Source organism: Bactrocera neohumeralis, chromosome 6, assembly GCF_024586455.1.
Source record: "Bactrocera neohumeralis isolate Rockhampton chromosome 6, APGP_CSIRO_Bneo_wtdbg2-racon-allhic-juicebox.fasta_v2, whole genome shotgun sequence".
NCBI classification, from domain to species: domain Eukaryota; kingdom Metazoa; phylum Arthropoda; class Insecta; order Diptera; family Tephritidae; genus Bactrocera; species Bactrocera neohumeralis.
Window position 1 is genome coordinate 58,138,580 of NC_065923.1, and position 15,666 is coordinate 58,154,245.

Genomic DNA, 15,666 nt, shown 5'->3' on the forward strand with positions numbered 1-15,666 from the left:
GAATAATACGAAAGTAATTAAAACAAAACCATACGTAAGTTACAATAACCACGAGCTCCAATACTTAACAGAGATTTGCCCAAAAATTGAGAACGTGTACTACTGCAAGAGGTCAAATGACTTCGAAAGCACCAATAATTCAACTTGTATCGCTAGAATCTTGAATAATAAAACACCAATATGTCCTGTGAACGATGTGGGGCCCACATCGAATATATTCCAACCGGAAGATAATTATATAATGGTTATCAACGTAAAGGGACTACCGATAACCTCTGATTGTGGGCAAAACTTCACAATTGAAGGAACCTCCCTTCTCCACTACACGAATTGTTCCGTCACGATAGCGGGAACAACATATAAAGACAACCCTTCAGTCCATTGGGACACAATCTTCGTAGCACCACCAAATCTAGAGAAAGTGCAAATAACAACAATAACAGAGACTTTAAGCCTAGAGAAGATCAAAGATTACAGTTTCATCAACAAAAATGATATTACGAGATTAAGAAAGGATGCAATTCAAAGGAGAAACATAATAACGATAACAACATTGATACTCATCACCTTAACTATCACTTGTGTAACTCTGTTATGGAAAAACCCCTGAATTCGGTATTGTCCTAAGCCCACTGAAGCCGCTCTGTCTCCACCAACTTCGTTGTGGCCATCGCTCTACTCTAAGGGGGGAGGAGTTATATCGTCACATCAACCCCCACCAAAACCCAGAAGGCACCAATAAAATAATAAGAACATATCATTAAATTTATTTTATTATTTGAGACATTGCAACAACTGTAATTAATGCTTACTTCCTGTTATCAACTTTTGTGCAATTATTATTGTTTTAATTTTACTGACTCATCAAATTTATTTTACTTGCTTGACTTCGTGTGGAATTAAATTTAAAATTGTAAAAATCATTATTTTGTAACCTTCAAGAAAAAATTTTAACAATGTTTTATTTGAACGGAAGAAAGTTTGAGCAACATAACTCGTGCAAGCAAAGCAGCTGTCAACAATTAAATGAACATTCAAAATGGCCGAGCTTGTCGGCATAAGTGAGAGACATGAGCAACAACGCCACAAAAAATTCGATATTCGAATATAAGTAACCCGCGAAAATTCAAAATTCGCGATACTTTTTGAACACACCTTATCAACCTTCAAATCCGCTTCAATTATGGTATACAAACAAAAGTTACATTATCGAAGAAATTTTAAATAGTATTCGCTAAGAATTGGAAATGTGTCAATTATGGTTGATAGTACTTCCGGTGGTTAAATATCAATTCCATCTGCCGTTTATCAATTCATGAAAGATGAACTCATAAAGAATATTGGGACATTGGCCAAATTATCGTAACTACGATTTCTTGAGTGCACGCACAATTTTAGCTGCCAAAAATACCGATGTTGTTGACTTAAACTGGAAGATTTAAAGTCAAATTCCGGGAGATTTGCGTTCATACAAATCGATCGATCGTCTTGACAATGAGACGAAGCCGCGAATTATCAAGTAGAATTTCTAAGTGCTTTGGAGAGGCTTGGTATGACACCGCATTATTTGCGTCTCAAAGTTGGATTTGTGGTTATTATGTTTCGCAATCTTCAAGCACCGAAACTGTGTAATGCAACCCGACTGATTGTAACGTAGCTATCTTATAGAATGGGGCAGAATCCTTGACTCTAGGAATTCCTCTGAGCTCCAACGATTTGCCATTTCAGTTCAAACCTTTTCAGTTTTCAAAGAGTTCTACAATTTTCCATATCAGTTCCAACGCATTCCGTTTCCAGTGAAAATTGCATTTGAGATGAGAATCAATAGGACACAAGGATAGTCGCTAGAAGTGTGTGGCATAAATTTGGAAATGCTATGTTTTTCACACGGCCGGATATACGTGGCGTGCTCATGAGTTGGAAAACCATCTTCTCTGTACATTTACGCACCGAAACAGAAACCAAAAAATATTGTTTATCAAGCTTCGTTACATTGAAAAAATTTGGAAAAATCGAAAATAAATGATTTTCGACATAATATAAATTCAACTTTCTTTTCATTTCAAAACACATAATTTCAGGCAAGACAACGGCTGCCGGGTCAGCTAGTTTAGATATAAAATCGTTTGTCTTGTATATACACATTTAGCAATCCGTATCGAGTTGCTTCAAATCATTAGCTTCAAATATTAAAGTTAATTAACCTTCTTCATTTTACCGAAGTTGACATAAAGCCATAAGTAAAGTCTAACCGCGCGATGATCGCTTTAAAATTCAGCACTGTATTGAATGACGATAATACTTGGTCGGCCGAACCGACAATTTTATTTCTTTTTATTGCTACCGCTTGGTAGTGTTTCGAAATGTTAACTTTTCCAGCTCTATGTGCTGTTGTCCAGGAAATAAAATCACAGTTAACTTTTCCAATCAAATAATTTTTATTAAGCACTATGGGCTTATTTTCAAGTCTGGCTTAAGACTAGAATCGATATCGAGTTGCGTGAAAACATTAGTTTCACATATTCTTCATGTTATTGGAGCTGTCATAAAGCCATAAGGGCAGTGCATTTGGAAAAATTCCGCAATCTTATGTTGAGGCGTAAAATCGATTTTCTATAATATATACATTTAGCGATTGATATCGAATTGCATGAAAACATTAACTTCACATATTCAGTGTAATTAACCTTGTTCATGTTATTGGAGTTGTCATAAAGCAACTCCATAACGGCAGTGCATTTGGAAAAATTCAGCAATCTCATACATATTTAGGTGTAAAACAAATTTTCTAGTATATAAACAATTAGCAGTCGATATTGAGTTGCGTGAAAACATTAGTTTCACATATTTAAACTAATCAACTTATTCATGTTATTGGAGTTGTCATAAAGCCATAACGGCAGTGCATTTGGAAAAATTTCTCAACCTTATATTTGGGTTTAAAATCGATTTTATAGTGTATACACATTTAGCAATTAATATCGATATTCGAACTAATCAAGCTTCTTCATGTTATTGGAGTTATCATAAAGCCATAACGACAATGAATTTGAAAAATTTCCACAATCTTATATTAAGGTTTAAAGTCGAGTTTCTTGTAATATGTACTTATATACACAATTAACCTTCTGCATGATATTGGGGTTGTCAAAAAGCCACAATGGCAGTACATCTGGGAAAAGTTCACAATTTTATACAAGTATTTAGGTTTAGGTACTACGCTGTAATGCTGTAGCTGCTCCTGAGTTGTTCTTTCACAGTTTGAAATCTTAAAAATATATGCACCAAATTTTATAGATGTGCAAAATTACTCACTTCTTGGTTGTCCATTACTTCACCTCATCTGGTCAGTTTTTTGTGCTTCTTTCTTGTGAGCTTTGGGCAAGAATAACCTCATAAAATAAACGTTGCAACAAACCTCACAAATTACTTGTCAGGTTTTCTCAAAATAGGACTGTTAGACACACACTGACCACCATTCACAGTGAAGCCATTAACACCTTCACCGACTCCACCTCCAACTTCACCCATTACAGACTATAGCTCGAGTTACCGAGAATTTAGAGACCCTTGCGCAGATCCGTTCAAGATACTATAGTAGGTTAAGCTCCTACTTATCCAAAATCGAGGACGACATACTAAACACACGTCGAGCGGCATTGCAACAAGTCGCCGCATGACTCTAACCACCTCTTTGCATGCCAAGCAAATAACACCACCCGACCCTGAACACATTCAAACCAAGTTGAAAAAAAACACCTGTGTTTTGTAACAAAAGTAAACATCGCTAAATTCATTTGGAGGAATGCTGCCGAGTTGACAGTCCTTAACCTTATGCAAATCCGGGCCGGTTACGTGCACCCGCCTGTCGTGGCAATGGAAGCCAACCGCTAAATGTTGTAGGTATAACACAATTTGAATATTAGTTCTACACTTTATAGCAAGACTAATAATTATACTAATTATTCGACCTAGTTTGCAAATGTGTTCTTTTGAACTGAAAAGTAATACTTCAAAAGTTCTAGTTTCTTCCTGCAACATAAACTACTGTTCACATGGCGAAGGAACCTATTTAACAAGCACGAAGAAAACAACAATATATTACATGACATTAAACGACACTTCTAAAGTCTGTGAGACCTGCAGTTACAAAGCAATGACTCATAATTCTCAATTCGTGGATGGCTGCATAAGTTCATTGTTTTTGTGTAAAGGTACGTGTATATTTGCATATAAAATATATAATATATATTTAACACTTTAGTAGTATGCTCAAATTAGATAATATTCACAATATATAAAATACTATAAATGAACAAATACAAATTAATCGAACAAGAACAAAAGTACCCAAGTTGTAAATGCATGTATGAAATAAAATTGCTATACATAATTCTACATCAAAAGATTGCACTATTGAATATTTTAAATACACGGACATAATCACATTTTCTTTACAATTTTGAATAATTTCATTTGCAATACATGCTGCGTTTGCATTCAATACATGTAGGTATATATACATATATAAAAAAATAAAACTCATTATGCATAGGAAATACATTAATTATTCTTCTGATTTCTCTGTCACTACCACCACATAAAATAGCACAAACATTTGCCGTTTTGCAGCTTGGGCACTGACGTTTTTGCCGATGCAATTAGAATTATGAAGATATGAAATTTGTTTTGGATATTTTCTTGTGCAGTGCTGCTTCTCTATTGTTTCTATTGTTGTAATCTCACACACACATACAATAAAGCAATTATATAAAAGCGGCCGTGGCTTAGGGATCAACGTTTGTAGTTACCGAATTTATTCAAACTGGCGATAAGCTTCTTGCAGCCTATTAACGACATTCGAATAGAACTTAATTTGCTCTTCTATAAAAGATTTTAGCGCCTGTTTCATATGCGTATCACGTTCTTCTTTAAAATGTGACATTTCTGCCATTACAGCGTAAGAAATGACATCGGTGCGACGATTCACATCGGTCATTTGGGCATTGCTCATCTTTTGCTCAGAGGTTAAACGTTCGCATTCTTTGCGTTTTTGCATTGCACCCTTATGTGTTGAAAGAATGTCAGGAAAACTGTTGAGGACGCCTCTGAAAAAAAATATATATAAATACTTATTATACTTATGTATGTATGTATATATTTTTCAGTAATGAACAAGATTGATAAGTGAGCTAGAAAGTGAGAAAACAAGCACATATGACAATAGATAAGCTTTTATATGCAAACACGAGACACAGTAGAGGAATTACTGTTATACCAGTCAGAAGATACTGACACAAAATCTCTGCAAAAAATTTCTTATGCATATATACCTCTACTAAACCTAACTATCGTATTACCTGTAGATATGTAAACGGTCCGAAAGTGGTATCCAGTCCAATTTAGGTTGGTCACCAAATAGTTGCCCAATACCAATGAAAATACCACCAACGCGCCCAACACTTTCTGATAGCGGTGTTGTTTTTGAAGGTGCACGACGCTCGTCTATATTTAAGGCCTTTGCCAAGTCCGACATACCATCCCCAATACGTTGGAATTCTTTTTTACATTGTGTTTGATAACGTTTCGCCGTATCATTAGATAATGCCAAGAGATTTCGTACCGAAATATCCATTGCATGCGTGAACTGTAAACAACTTTCTATTTGAGCATCTACAAGCGATGGCAACAATGTCTTTTCCGGCGGTGATATGGCCCAACAATAGGAGACTCCCACATAAGTGTCACGTTCGGCTTTCCTTTTGCCCGATTTCCACATCTTGTCATCGTTGCAGGTCAAGAAATGATGCCAAACCTCACATTGTGACAGTACAGGATGGCGACAAACCCAATCTACGAATTCTTGCAATTGAACCCGCCGATGTTCCACAAATTGTTCTTCATAACGTCCAGAAATTTGCTTATCTGGCAGCGGTGGTATGGGGATGAGGCAAAATTTTTCCACCAAACGTTCATGTAGCCAATCAAAATGTTTGTACCGTCTTGATACCTGCAACAGAATTATGTTCAAATTGACGCAGGGAAAAACTAGTGCGAATGAATTTAAAACTTACAGATATATTGTTAAAACTGGGTGTCAGTTGGTATGCAATAAAAGTTTTCATTCCTTTAAATTTAGATTCTTTTTTGGGACTGGCTACTATTACAGTGTAACGTTGGTGATTAGTTTGCCAATAACAAAAACTTTCCACATATGCAATATGTACAATTTCGTGTTCAGAAAGTTTTTCCTTATTTCCCAATCCCAGTATATACGAATCTGAGCTTTTACCGAACATTCCAGACTTCTTTAAAGTTGCTGTGTTGTTCGGCGCAGCTATAGATGCTAATGAGATAGTGTCGTCCATTGGTGCAGCTGGCAGATTTTTGTTATCATAATTGCTAGCGGAATGTGTTAGTTGATTAGCAAGACCTGTGTGATTACTAGTTTTTGTCCCACCACTAGGCCCTATTTCCGAGTAAGTCTCGTTGTCATCATCCCAATCATCCTCCCAGTCGTCATATTCATCAGCAGTTTGATCATATCGATTCGATGGGTCAGTTGTGGTCGCAGCAGGCAATGCAACTGGACTACTAGCACTAGCATGCTGATTGTGTTTCTGTGCTTCCGCCGCCGACATTACCTCCACATATGCCGCTGGAAAGAGACCAACTTTTCCTTGACTATTCTTCCCCTCCCACCAACCTTCTCCAACGTCTGTTCGAGTCACTGCCAGGATTTCACCAACTTTAATTGAAATCTCCGACGATCCTGGCTCGCCAGAGAAATCGTACATTGCTCGCACATATGATGTCATTATAAAATAAATTAATAATATGAGTTTTTAAGCAATTCTCATATAAAAATAAATGACCAATCTAGCAATGACAAATAGGTGTTGTTCGAAAGTCGTAATCTTCAAAATGATTAAGTGGTTTACACAGAGTTGCAATTTTATATAAACAATCGAATCGATTTAGTGATAAAGTACTTAGCATGTAACCGGTTCAAGAATGATTAATAAAAGAGTAAATTAATCAATATGTCCCGACCGATACATCGTAAAGGGGCCGAATCTCCAAAACATTGAAAGAACTATCGCAGAAGTCTACACATACTTATCGTTTAACATTATATAAAATAATTTTAGTTTTGATATTTTCATTATGAAAAATTATAACTGAAAAGCTTAATATGTGTAATAACATTCTCATGCCCTCACATAAGTCACCATCCTCACTATTGTTATGTTTTTGTTATTTGTGAAGTTTTCCATATGCTGAGTTGATTACAGAAGCTCAAATCCTCGCAATTTCCTCATAAATAGTTTATGTCTGAATGCAAACCTCACAATGTAAAATTATAAATCTATGCCCGAATCGAGTCACTCGTTAACGAGTGAAATTCATGTTTTTTTTTGTTTTCGGATCGTTTTACTCGCTATCGAATACGCATTTTCGAAATTTGTTATTTCCTCATTCGATAACGTATTCTCGTTTGTACGAAAGAATCGAAATGCTATTCGATAGCTATTTGAGAAACGTTAAAGTGCGAATTAAAAACAAAAAGTTCTAAATAAATCAGTTACAAATATTCGGAAGCAAAATGAAAGTTATTTTTCTAAGCCATTGATGCTAAAACTTAGCGCTGCCGTGCAACCGATGAAAGATGCGAAAACTTGGCGAAAATTAAGATCAATAATTAACAATAGTTGAAAAAATAAAATTTAAATTATTAAAAATAATAATTAAATACACAAATAGATATTTGCTATTCAAAAGCACAATATAAAAAGGCAATTTCATAAAACAAAGCTTCGAAGCAAAGGACTGGCGGTGGTCCATACAAGTTCTTAACTGTAGCCAACCAACTCCTTCAAGCTACGGGGATAGATGTTGCAGTGGAACGGTTGACTACATTCATCATGGAAAGATATAGGATCCAACAACGTGTCGAAATTATAAAAAATTACTACAGAAATCCAATGTCAGTGGCCTCAATTTTAAGAGCGAGTTTCTCAATAAGAGCGATGCAAAATCTTTTTTTTTTAACGTTACTGTGAGTGGGAATTGCTACCGCTCAATGATAACCAAATTGGATAATATGGACTTATACAAAACATGGTTCCAACAGGATGGCGCCACAAGCCACACAGCGAATGTCACAATCGATTTATTGAAAGCCCAGTTTGGTGAATGTGTTATCTCACGAAATGACCCAGTCCATAGGCCACCTAGGTCGTACAATTTGACGCCGTTAGACTATTTCCTGTGGGGCTACGTCAAGTAGTAGTTGGTGGTCAATGCCAATAAGCCTGCGACGATTTATGAACTTCGTACGAATATCGAAAGTGAAATTGCAGCAGTATCGGTTATTTATGCTTGAAAACCGTAGAAAATTGGATTCAGTGTCTGGACTTCTGCAAGCGTGCCCGTGCCATGCAAACGAAGTCGAGTTGAATACATAATGGCATCGAATGTACTTTCACAGGAATAAAGAGTTTCATTTATATCCCAAACCGCTTTTGTTTTATTTAAACAAAAACTTTTGTACCGCTCTTATTGAAAAACCCGTTAAATGTATGCAAAATTACTCATTTGCTTTGGATGTCTTCTGTTGTCTTGTTTGGTTTTGTAAAAAAGTAGTTTCACAGCAAAGTGCTTTTCACCTCATGTGGTGAGTTTTTTGTGCTTTTTTCTTGTGAGGTTACAAAATAAACCTCACAAATCAGTTGAGAATAGAAAAGGTCCAACTATGGACAAGCTTGTGAATTGTGAGGTTTTGAGCTTTTGAAATCACCTCCGCATACGGAAAACCTCACAAATAACAAACACCTCACAATAGAGAGGGTGGTGATTTTTGTGAGGACATGAGAATAGGGCTGTTAGTTTTGATGTATACATATTAGGCGTATTCTCTTCCTCTTGCAAGATTGCAGATTGCAAAAATACTATACCGAAATATACAAGGACACGAGAGCACCCATTGCAGAATCTAGTGATATATGAACGGCTGATTCGGGCATGGCTATTGTGAATTGACGCACCTTCTGCATACATTTTCAATAAAAAAACTGTAACAAAACTTTATAATTTAAATAAAAATTATAAAATCTATTTAAAACTTACCTTCCTCAAACCGTGACATTGCTCGCAAATATACATGGGTTTAGGTCTGACATATTTTACAGCCATTGCAAATAATTTTCTGCGTGTGTTTGTTGTTGCGCTGGTGCACCAAGAGGAAATATATGCAATTCTTGCACCGTGCAAGGGGTTTGCAAGAGCAAGAGAATACCCCTATTGAGCATTTGGCAACATTACTCAAATGTGATCAAGAGAGAATCACAACGGAAGGGCGGAACGGAATTCACTAGTTGCACTCTAACAAAATGCAATGAGCGTGTTCACCACAGCTAACTCAGAAGGAGAAAATTTAACAGTGGCGCGTTAACAGAGCTGAGCCAAAGAACATAAAACAATGAGAAGGTGCAAATCGAATTTTGTATAATACTATGTTCGGACCGACATTGAAAACATTTTGAAAACACATTTGTATGTTGTGTAAACTAAGTCGTTCGATCGACAATGTGTCAGTATGTATCAATAGCGACATTATCTTGCTCTTGCAAGATTGCACGATGGCACAAAATGCAAAAATCCTATACCGAAATATGCAAGGCGAAGAGAGCACCCATTGCATTGCACGAAAATAAACATGGGTTTTGGTCTGACATATTTTACAGCCATTGCAAAACATTTTCTGCGTGTTTTTGTTATTGTCTCGTTACACCAAGAGGAAAATTCTGCAAATTCTGCACCGTGCAAGGTTTAGCAAGAGCAAGAGAATCCCCTCAATATGAGAATATCAAGCGACAGCTGTTTTTGTATATGGAATGTAAACAAAAATGAAGTTACAATTTAGGGCCGGCAAAATATGTCTTCCACAAGCATCGATTAAACTAGAGCAGGCACCGATTACAATGAGTGGAATGTAAGTTTTCAAGCAGTTTTCAGCGAAAAGTGTGTTTTCGTTTGACAGATTTTACATAGACGAAAACACAAGTTTTCGTGCGAAAACCAGCTTTTCCCTGGAAAATATAATGCTCGATTGGACGGCTAACAGAGCTGAAAAACTTCAACCTAGGAATTCACCATATTTAATTTTATTGTTTTATGTTCTCTGGTTTGAGCATTATAAACTTGCGAATTTGTAAGAGTACATTTCTAGACATTGAAATTAGCATAATTTTTCCCAATTAAGACTGAAATTGCTCGATTCTGTTATTTTCGTGCCCTGTTGTCCGCCCCATGAACCTCTATGATATACATTCTCTGCCTAAACTTTGCTACTCGAATATTCTGGCAGCTACGAATTTCGGTATCTAGTTAATTCTGGCAATTTATTGTCGATTCAATTTTGTTCTACCATCTGTGTTCGTCACAATATTGTACGTATTTTTAATGAAAAACACAATAAATAATAAAATACAAATAATTAACCAAAATATACAACTAAGTGACCGAATAATTTGCTTACAAAATTAATATACTAATAGCGGGATTCCGTAACCAGTCTCTAGTCTCTATTTGAGACATTTTGAGGTAAAGTCTCAATTTGTGAGTTAGTCTCAAAATATTGCCTCAAATTCGAGAACTGATAGTTAGCAGGTCACAAATCTGAAAGAACTCATTTTGTCATTTTGAATGTACTGAATAGAGATCATCATAGATATTAATCGACAGTCGTTTTTTTATATTTTGTAAGCAACTCAAGCACGAAAAGGTTAAAAATAAATAAATTTTACATCTTCTTCTTCTTAATTGGCGTAGAAACCGCTTAAGCGATTATAGCCGAGTTAACAACAGCGCGCCAGTCGTTTCTTCTTCTCGCTACGTGGCGCCAATTGGATATTCCAAGCGAAGCCAGGTCCTTCTCCACTTGGTCCTTCCAACGGAGTGGAGGTCTTCCTCTTCCTCTGCTTCCCCCGGCGGGTACTGCGTCGAATATTTTCAGAGCTGGAGTGTTTTCGTCCATCCGGACAACATGACCTAGCCAGCGTAGCCGCTGTCTTTTAATTCGCTGAACTATGTCAATGTCGTCGTATATCTCGTACAGCTCATCGTTCCATCGAATGCGGTATTCGCCGTGGCTAACGCGCAAAGGACCATAAATTCGTAGTCCTTATTTCGTTTGCCATGATCGTCATCAAAAGGGGGGTCTCTCATCCGAGGCTGGTTGTAGCTCTTCACTGGGGGTGTTTTTTACGTGGCGGGTCCCAAACCCAGCGCACAACCCTTGTAGGGAATGTTTCGCCTTCTCACTTTAGCTCGCCTTCGAACGGATGTTCTTAGGCTACCCAGAGGATACTTGGTCAAAGACCGGAAGTAGTGAGCTGCTTGAGCCATGTGTAAAAGAATCGTTTCTGGCCACTCCCAAGTGAATGGCGATCAGAGAACTTTCCTCACTTGCGTGAACTTCTACACATGACTCCATCCTCCAATTTTACATAAACTTCGTAAATATGTACTATGAAACAAAGTGAACATATATTTTTGTTTTATTGATAATTATGTCTTTTGACTATGTTATAGGAAATTTAATATTTGTTATCGACATATTTATTTTCATTCAAGTGTAAAAACATCTCTGAATAATGAAATGTAATAGATTTTGTGACTGTAACTTACAGAATAGCAAAGTCGTCTCAAGTCTCAAGAATTGTCTCTAACTTAAAATCTCAATTTTAGAGACTTGACACTGTATCACAGTTCAGAATCGCACGGTAAATTTATAATTGAAATTGCCAATTTTCGAAACCAACAGAAATGCAGGCAACTCTTATTGGAAGCAATCGATTGTTTTAAATTGTGATTACCATCGCTATGACATTTGATTGCTATTGCAAATTTTATTATAGTAGTAAAATTTGGTGCTAAAGTAGCGTATTAGAGTGGGAAATATTATAAAGAATTGCTGCTACGTAGACAACAAACTCGGTAAGTATTTTGGATTCCAGCTATTAACAATCGGTGGAATTTCATGATAAATTAACAATTGTTGATAGTTTTTCACGTAAAGCCGGCTGGAAAACGAAGCATCAATGCCAAGCGTTAATAAGGTTCGATGTATCCGTGTATGATTAGTAGCAAATTAGGATAATTGAACAAGTGTAAAAATGTATTTTTTTTTTTAATTATTTATGTACTATATATTTTTTTATTTGATGAGATGAAGGCAAGAACTTATTTGTTATACTATTTTAGGCTCATTAATATGTCGAATCTGGATATATACGACGACACGGAGAACCTTATAAGCAGTGATGAATATAGCGAAGAGGATGATGATGAACTTATGAATGTCGCCATAAGTTCGCAGCAAAAAATCAAGCGAGAAAGTTCTAATCGGATATATGATATGCCACCTTCCATACGATCCTTAAGAAAAGAGCAGAGACTGCCGTTTAAAAGAAAACTGTGTAGCAAATACAAAGCTAGAGCCTTGAAATGGTATATAACGTAATCATTCGTATAAGCTATATATTTTATAATAATATATATATATATTTTAACAGGCTAAGTGGAAAAGCGAAACGGGAAAAGACTAAGGAGTATTTACTATGTTTAAAAAGGAAAAACATCACCAGCATTGAATCTCTTACGCGTGAAAGAGAATATAACCCGACTAATAATAATAAGGAAGTTAAATTGACAAATAACGTATCAGAAACTATTGATTTAGATGAATCGGATGTAGAGGATATTTCTCCACACAAAAATAAAGAGGAAAGTGAAAAAGAGCTCGAAGAGGAAATCAGAGAAATACCAAAAGAAGATGTAGTTACAAAACCGCAGTTTTTTGAAAAGCCGGAAAAGGAGTTTGTAGATAAACAAAACGATTCAGATGAAGTACAAAGTCCTCTACTGGAAAAACCAACAATACAGGTAATAAACGTTGCAGAAAAATTAAATATTGCGATTAGGTTTTTTTCAAATATTTGTATATACATTTTTTTTAGGAATTGCCAGCGCATACGCAGCAACATACTACCAAAAAAAGATCACGCTCCCCTTCGCCAATGAGAAAAAGTAATTGCAATGAAAATAAAAAACATCAACCAGAGCGACCAACATCCACACAATTGTATAGACAAATCAATGAGCTGTTTCCCAAATACGATGGGGTACTTGGAAACCATGTGAAACACAATGGTACTACATTGGATGCCATCGATGAGAATATGACACGTTTAATGTTAGACATACAAACTTTGAATGAAATACTTGAAGCAAAAGAGACAGAGTGGAATCGGTTACAGAATTTGAAAAAGGTTAAAGAAGAAATACTTGCTCGATTAGAACGAAAGAAGCATATACTGGGAATAAAAGAGGGGAAATATGAAGAACACAAATATAATTTACAAGCCTTGAAAGAGCTGGAAACGTATTTATCCAAGTCGCACCCGTCGACGTCAGTCAATGTTGGTATCTCAACTACACATCAGCTCATCGAAAATCGTGCAAGCATGAAAACAGAAGAGTTGCAAAGGGAGCGCAACAATACAAATCGCTTACAAAAGTTCGTATTAACTATTGAATAATACCTCTATACAAATTAATATATATGTATTATTAAATTGCAGCATTTTAATTTCGAACAACATTCTACAGCGTGCGGAAACGCCAACCTATGATATTGAGAACACGAAAAATTATGTATCGGCGATACATCAAACCGCTTTTAATGAGGATAGTCCGGAGCTTCAAAAGTATCAGTATTTAGAACAGAAAATGAAATCGAAAATCGGACGACAGGGCCCTTTTGTCGACGTAAAGAGTATGGTTGCTGACTTCCGGCAACAAAATCCCGTTGTATTTCCTCGCGTTGGTAAACGTATTAAAACCATCGATGGTAATTACAGCGTTAGAGCTTTAAGTACGCCGCCAAATGTGAGTTTTTTTTTTTATTTTATAATACACAGATGTGAATCTAAGGTATGTATTTACAGTGTATTGACGCCAACAATATGTATATAGAGTCGTCATATAACTGCAATGGCTCCAATTATACACCGACGTTAGAAAAATTGCTGAGTACATCGTCACGCAATAACAGCTCTTTACACAGCAAACCGAATGCTCCAGCAACCCAAGGTTTTAAATTTAATTCAGAAAGCCAAAAAAGTTACTATCGTCTGCAGAGTGATAGTGGTTGTAATGAAATTTCTATAACGCCGGTGAATTGCATTAACCGCTACCAACAAAGAATACAAAATTCCAAATCGGGACTACTAAGAACGGCACTAGATGTGGTGAGTATCAGTTAAAAGTATAATTTTTATTAAAGTACTTGCTCTTTTGCTTTAAATATCTATAATATAAAACGTAATACATAATTTATTTGTGATTTACGCTAAATGTAATACCATTTAAAGTTTTGCATATTATATACATATATAACAAATCTTCCCTTTTATGCCATCTTCAGAATTCGCAGCATAACGCTTACTATGATGTGTCGGATTATGTAAAATCATCACACAAAGCTATGCGCAATATGCACAACAGTGATTTACAATTGTGTCAAGAGTGTAAAATGCATGAGGCGCGCTTTGTTTGTGCTGGTTGTGGCAATCAATGGTATTGTAGCAGAGAGTGTCAGGTAAGTTTACTTAAAATATATACAAATTCAATTTTTCAATCCAATGAGTGGCTGAACTAATAGCAATGACAGACGACAGCGCTAATATGCATTAGCGGGCTTAATTTATAATACATTTACTTGCGCATTTGGCCCATGTTAATGCAAGTTTGTAATGCACAAGAATTTCGTGCATTTAGCTGAATTTACCAAATTTGAGTAGGCAACACTGCTCAAAAATGGCCGATTTTTTGCTATTTTTTGACAGATATCACTTGAAGTCTGCTGCCTCCTTTGCGTTTACAGCATCAGAGGTAAGCAGTTTTATATTGCTAATTAAATTATGTGCAAGTATATTAACAAAAACTAATTTTTAATATTTTTAGATGGCAGAAAATAAACAACGCACAGTTTGCTATCCATTTTTCCAATATTCTTAACTTTTTCCGCATTACAATCAATTATTGCTTTTAATTTCACTCTATTATCTTTTGACGTAGTTAATAATAAGCGAATTTTTTCGTTAAATTTATATTGATTTTCCAAAAATATAAAATATTTCTATTAATAATTTATCTTATTCATTTTTATTTCACTTTTTTTTTTTTTAATAAATAAACAAATTTCACTATCAGCTGTCTAAATGCACAAGTCTGCCGTCTGTCACCATAAAATTTCAATACGCATTAGCGTTGCTTAAGGCGCATTAATTTTGCTCGTTTTTCAGGGCTATAATATGTTTTCACTTGTCTTCCACAGGTTACTGCTTGGGATAAACATTCGGATGTGTGCAGTGAGTGAATCCGGCAACAAGGTTTCATTCCAAATTGACGTCGTAAACATTTATGTGTTTTTTCATAATAATATTATAAATATGTATGTCATTAGCTTATAGAATTTCAGATTATTTCCTAAAGTTTCCATGACTAAATGGCATCTTACACTAAAAAAAATTAAATAAACACAAAACCATATAGCATTAAAATAAATTCACTTCATTTTTTTTGGAATAAGAATATTTT

General features: G+C 35.6%; 2 protein-coding genes across 6 annotated transcripts; one reads left to right on the forward strand and one right to left on the reverse strand.

The window, feature by feature from the left end:
* Positions 1-4,393: 4,393 nt before the first annotated feature.
* Positions 4,394-6,932, reverse strand: LOC126762313 (sorting nexin lst-4). Its single transcript, XM_050479003.1, has 3 exons — positions 6,075-6,932; positions 5,361-6,010; positions 4,394-5,108 (listed from the first exon to the last, which is right to left on the reverse strand). The coding sequence occupies exons 1-3, from the start codon at positions 6,816-6,818 to the stop codon at positions 4,817-4,819; spliced, it is 1,686 nt and encodes a 561-aa protein (XP_050334960.1). The 5' UTR covers positions 6,819-6,932; the 3' UTR covers positions 4,394-4,816.
* Positions 6,933-11,881: 4,949 nt separating this feature from the next.
* LOC126762293 (uncharacterized) lies at positions 11,882-15,633 on the forward strand. 5 transcript variants are annotated; one of them, XM_050478965.1, is made up of 10 exons: positions 11,884-12,000; positions 12,069-12,173; positions 12,268-12,513; positions 12,579-12,948; positions 13,023-13,582; positions 13,647-13,953; positions 14,013-14,315; positions 14,492-14,665; positions 14,913-14,958; positions 15,404-15,633. In XM_050478965.1, exons 3-10 carry the CDS (start codon positions 12,278-12,280, stop codon positions 15,418-15,420), a joined length of 2,013 nt encoding a protein of 670 aa, XP_050334922.1. In that variant the 5' UTR covers positions 11,884-12,000; positions 12,069-12,173; positions 12,268-12,277; the 3' UTR covers positions 15,421-15,633. The 5 variants fall into 5 exon arrangements, with proteins under 5 accessions (XP_050334920.1, XP_050334923.1, XP_050334924.1 ...); XM_050478964.1 differs by having other exon boundaries at positions 12,069-12,122; XM_050478963.1 differs by lacking the exon at positions 12,069-12,173 and having other exon boundaries at positions 11,882-12,000.
* The last annotated feature ends 33 nt before the right edge of the window (positions 15,634-15,666 follow it).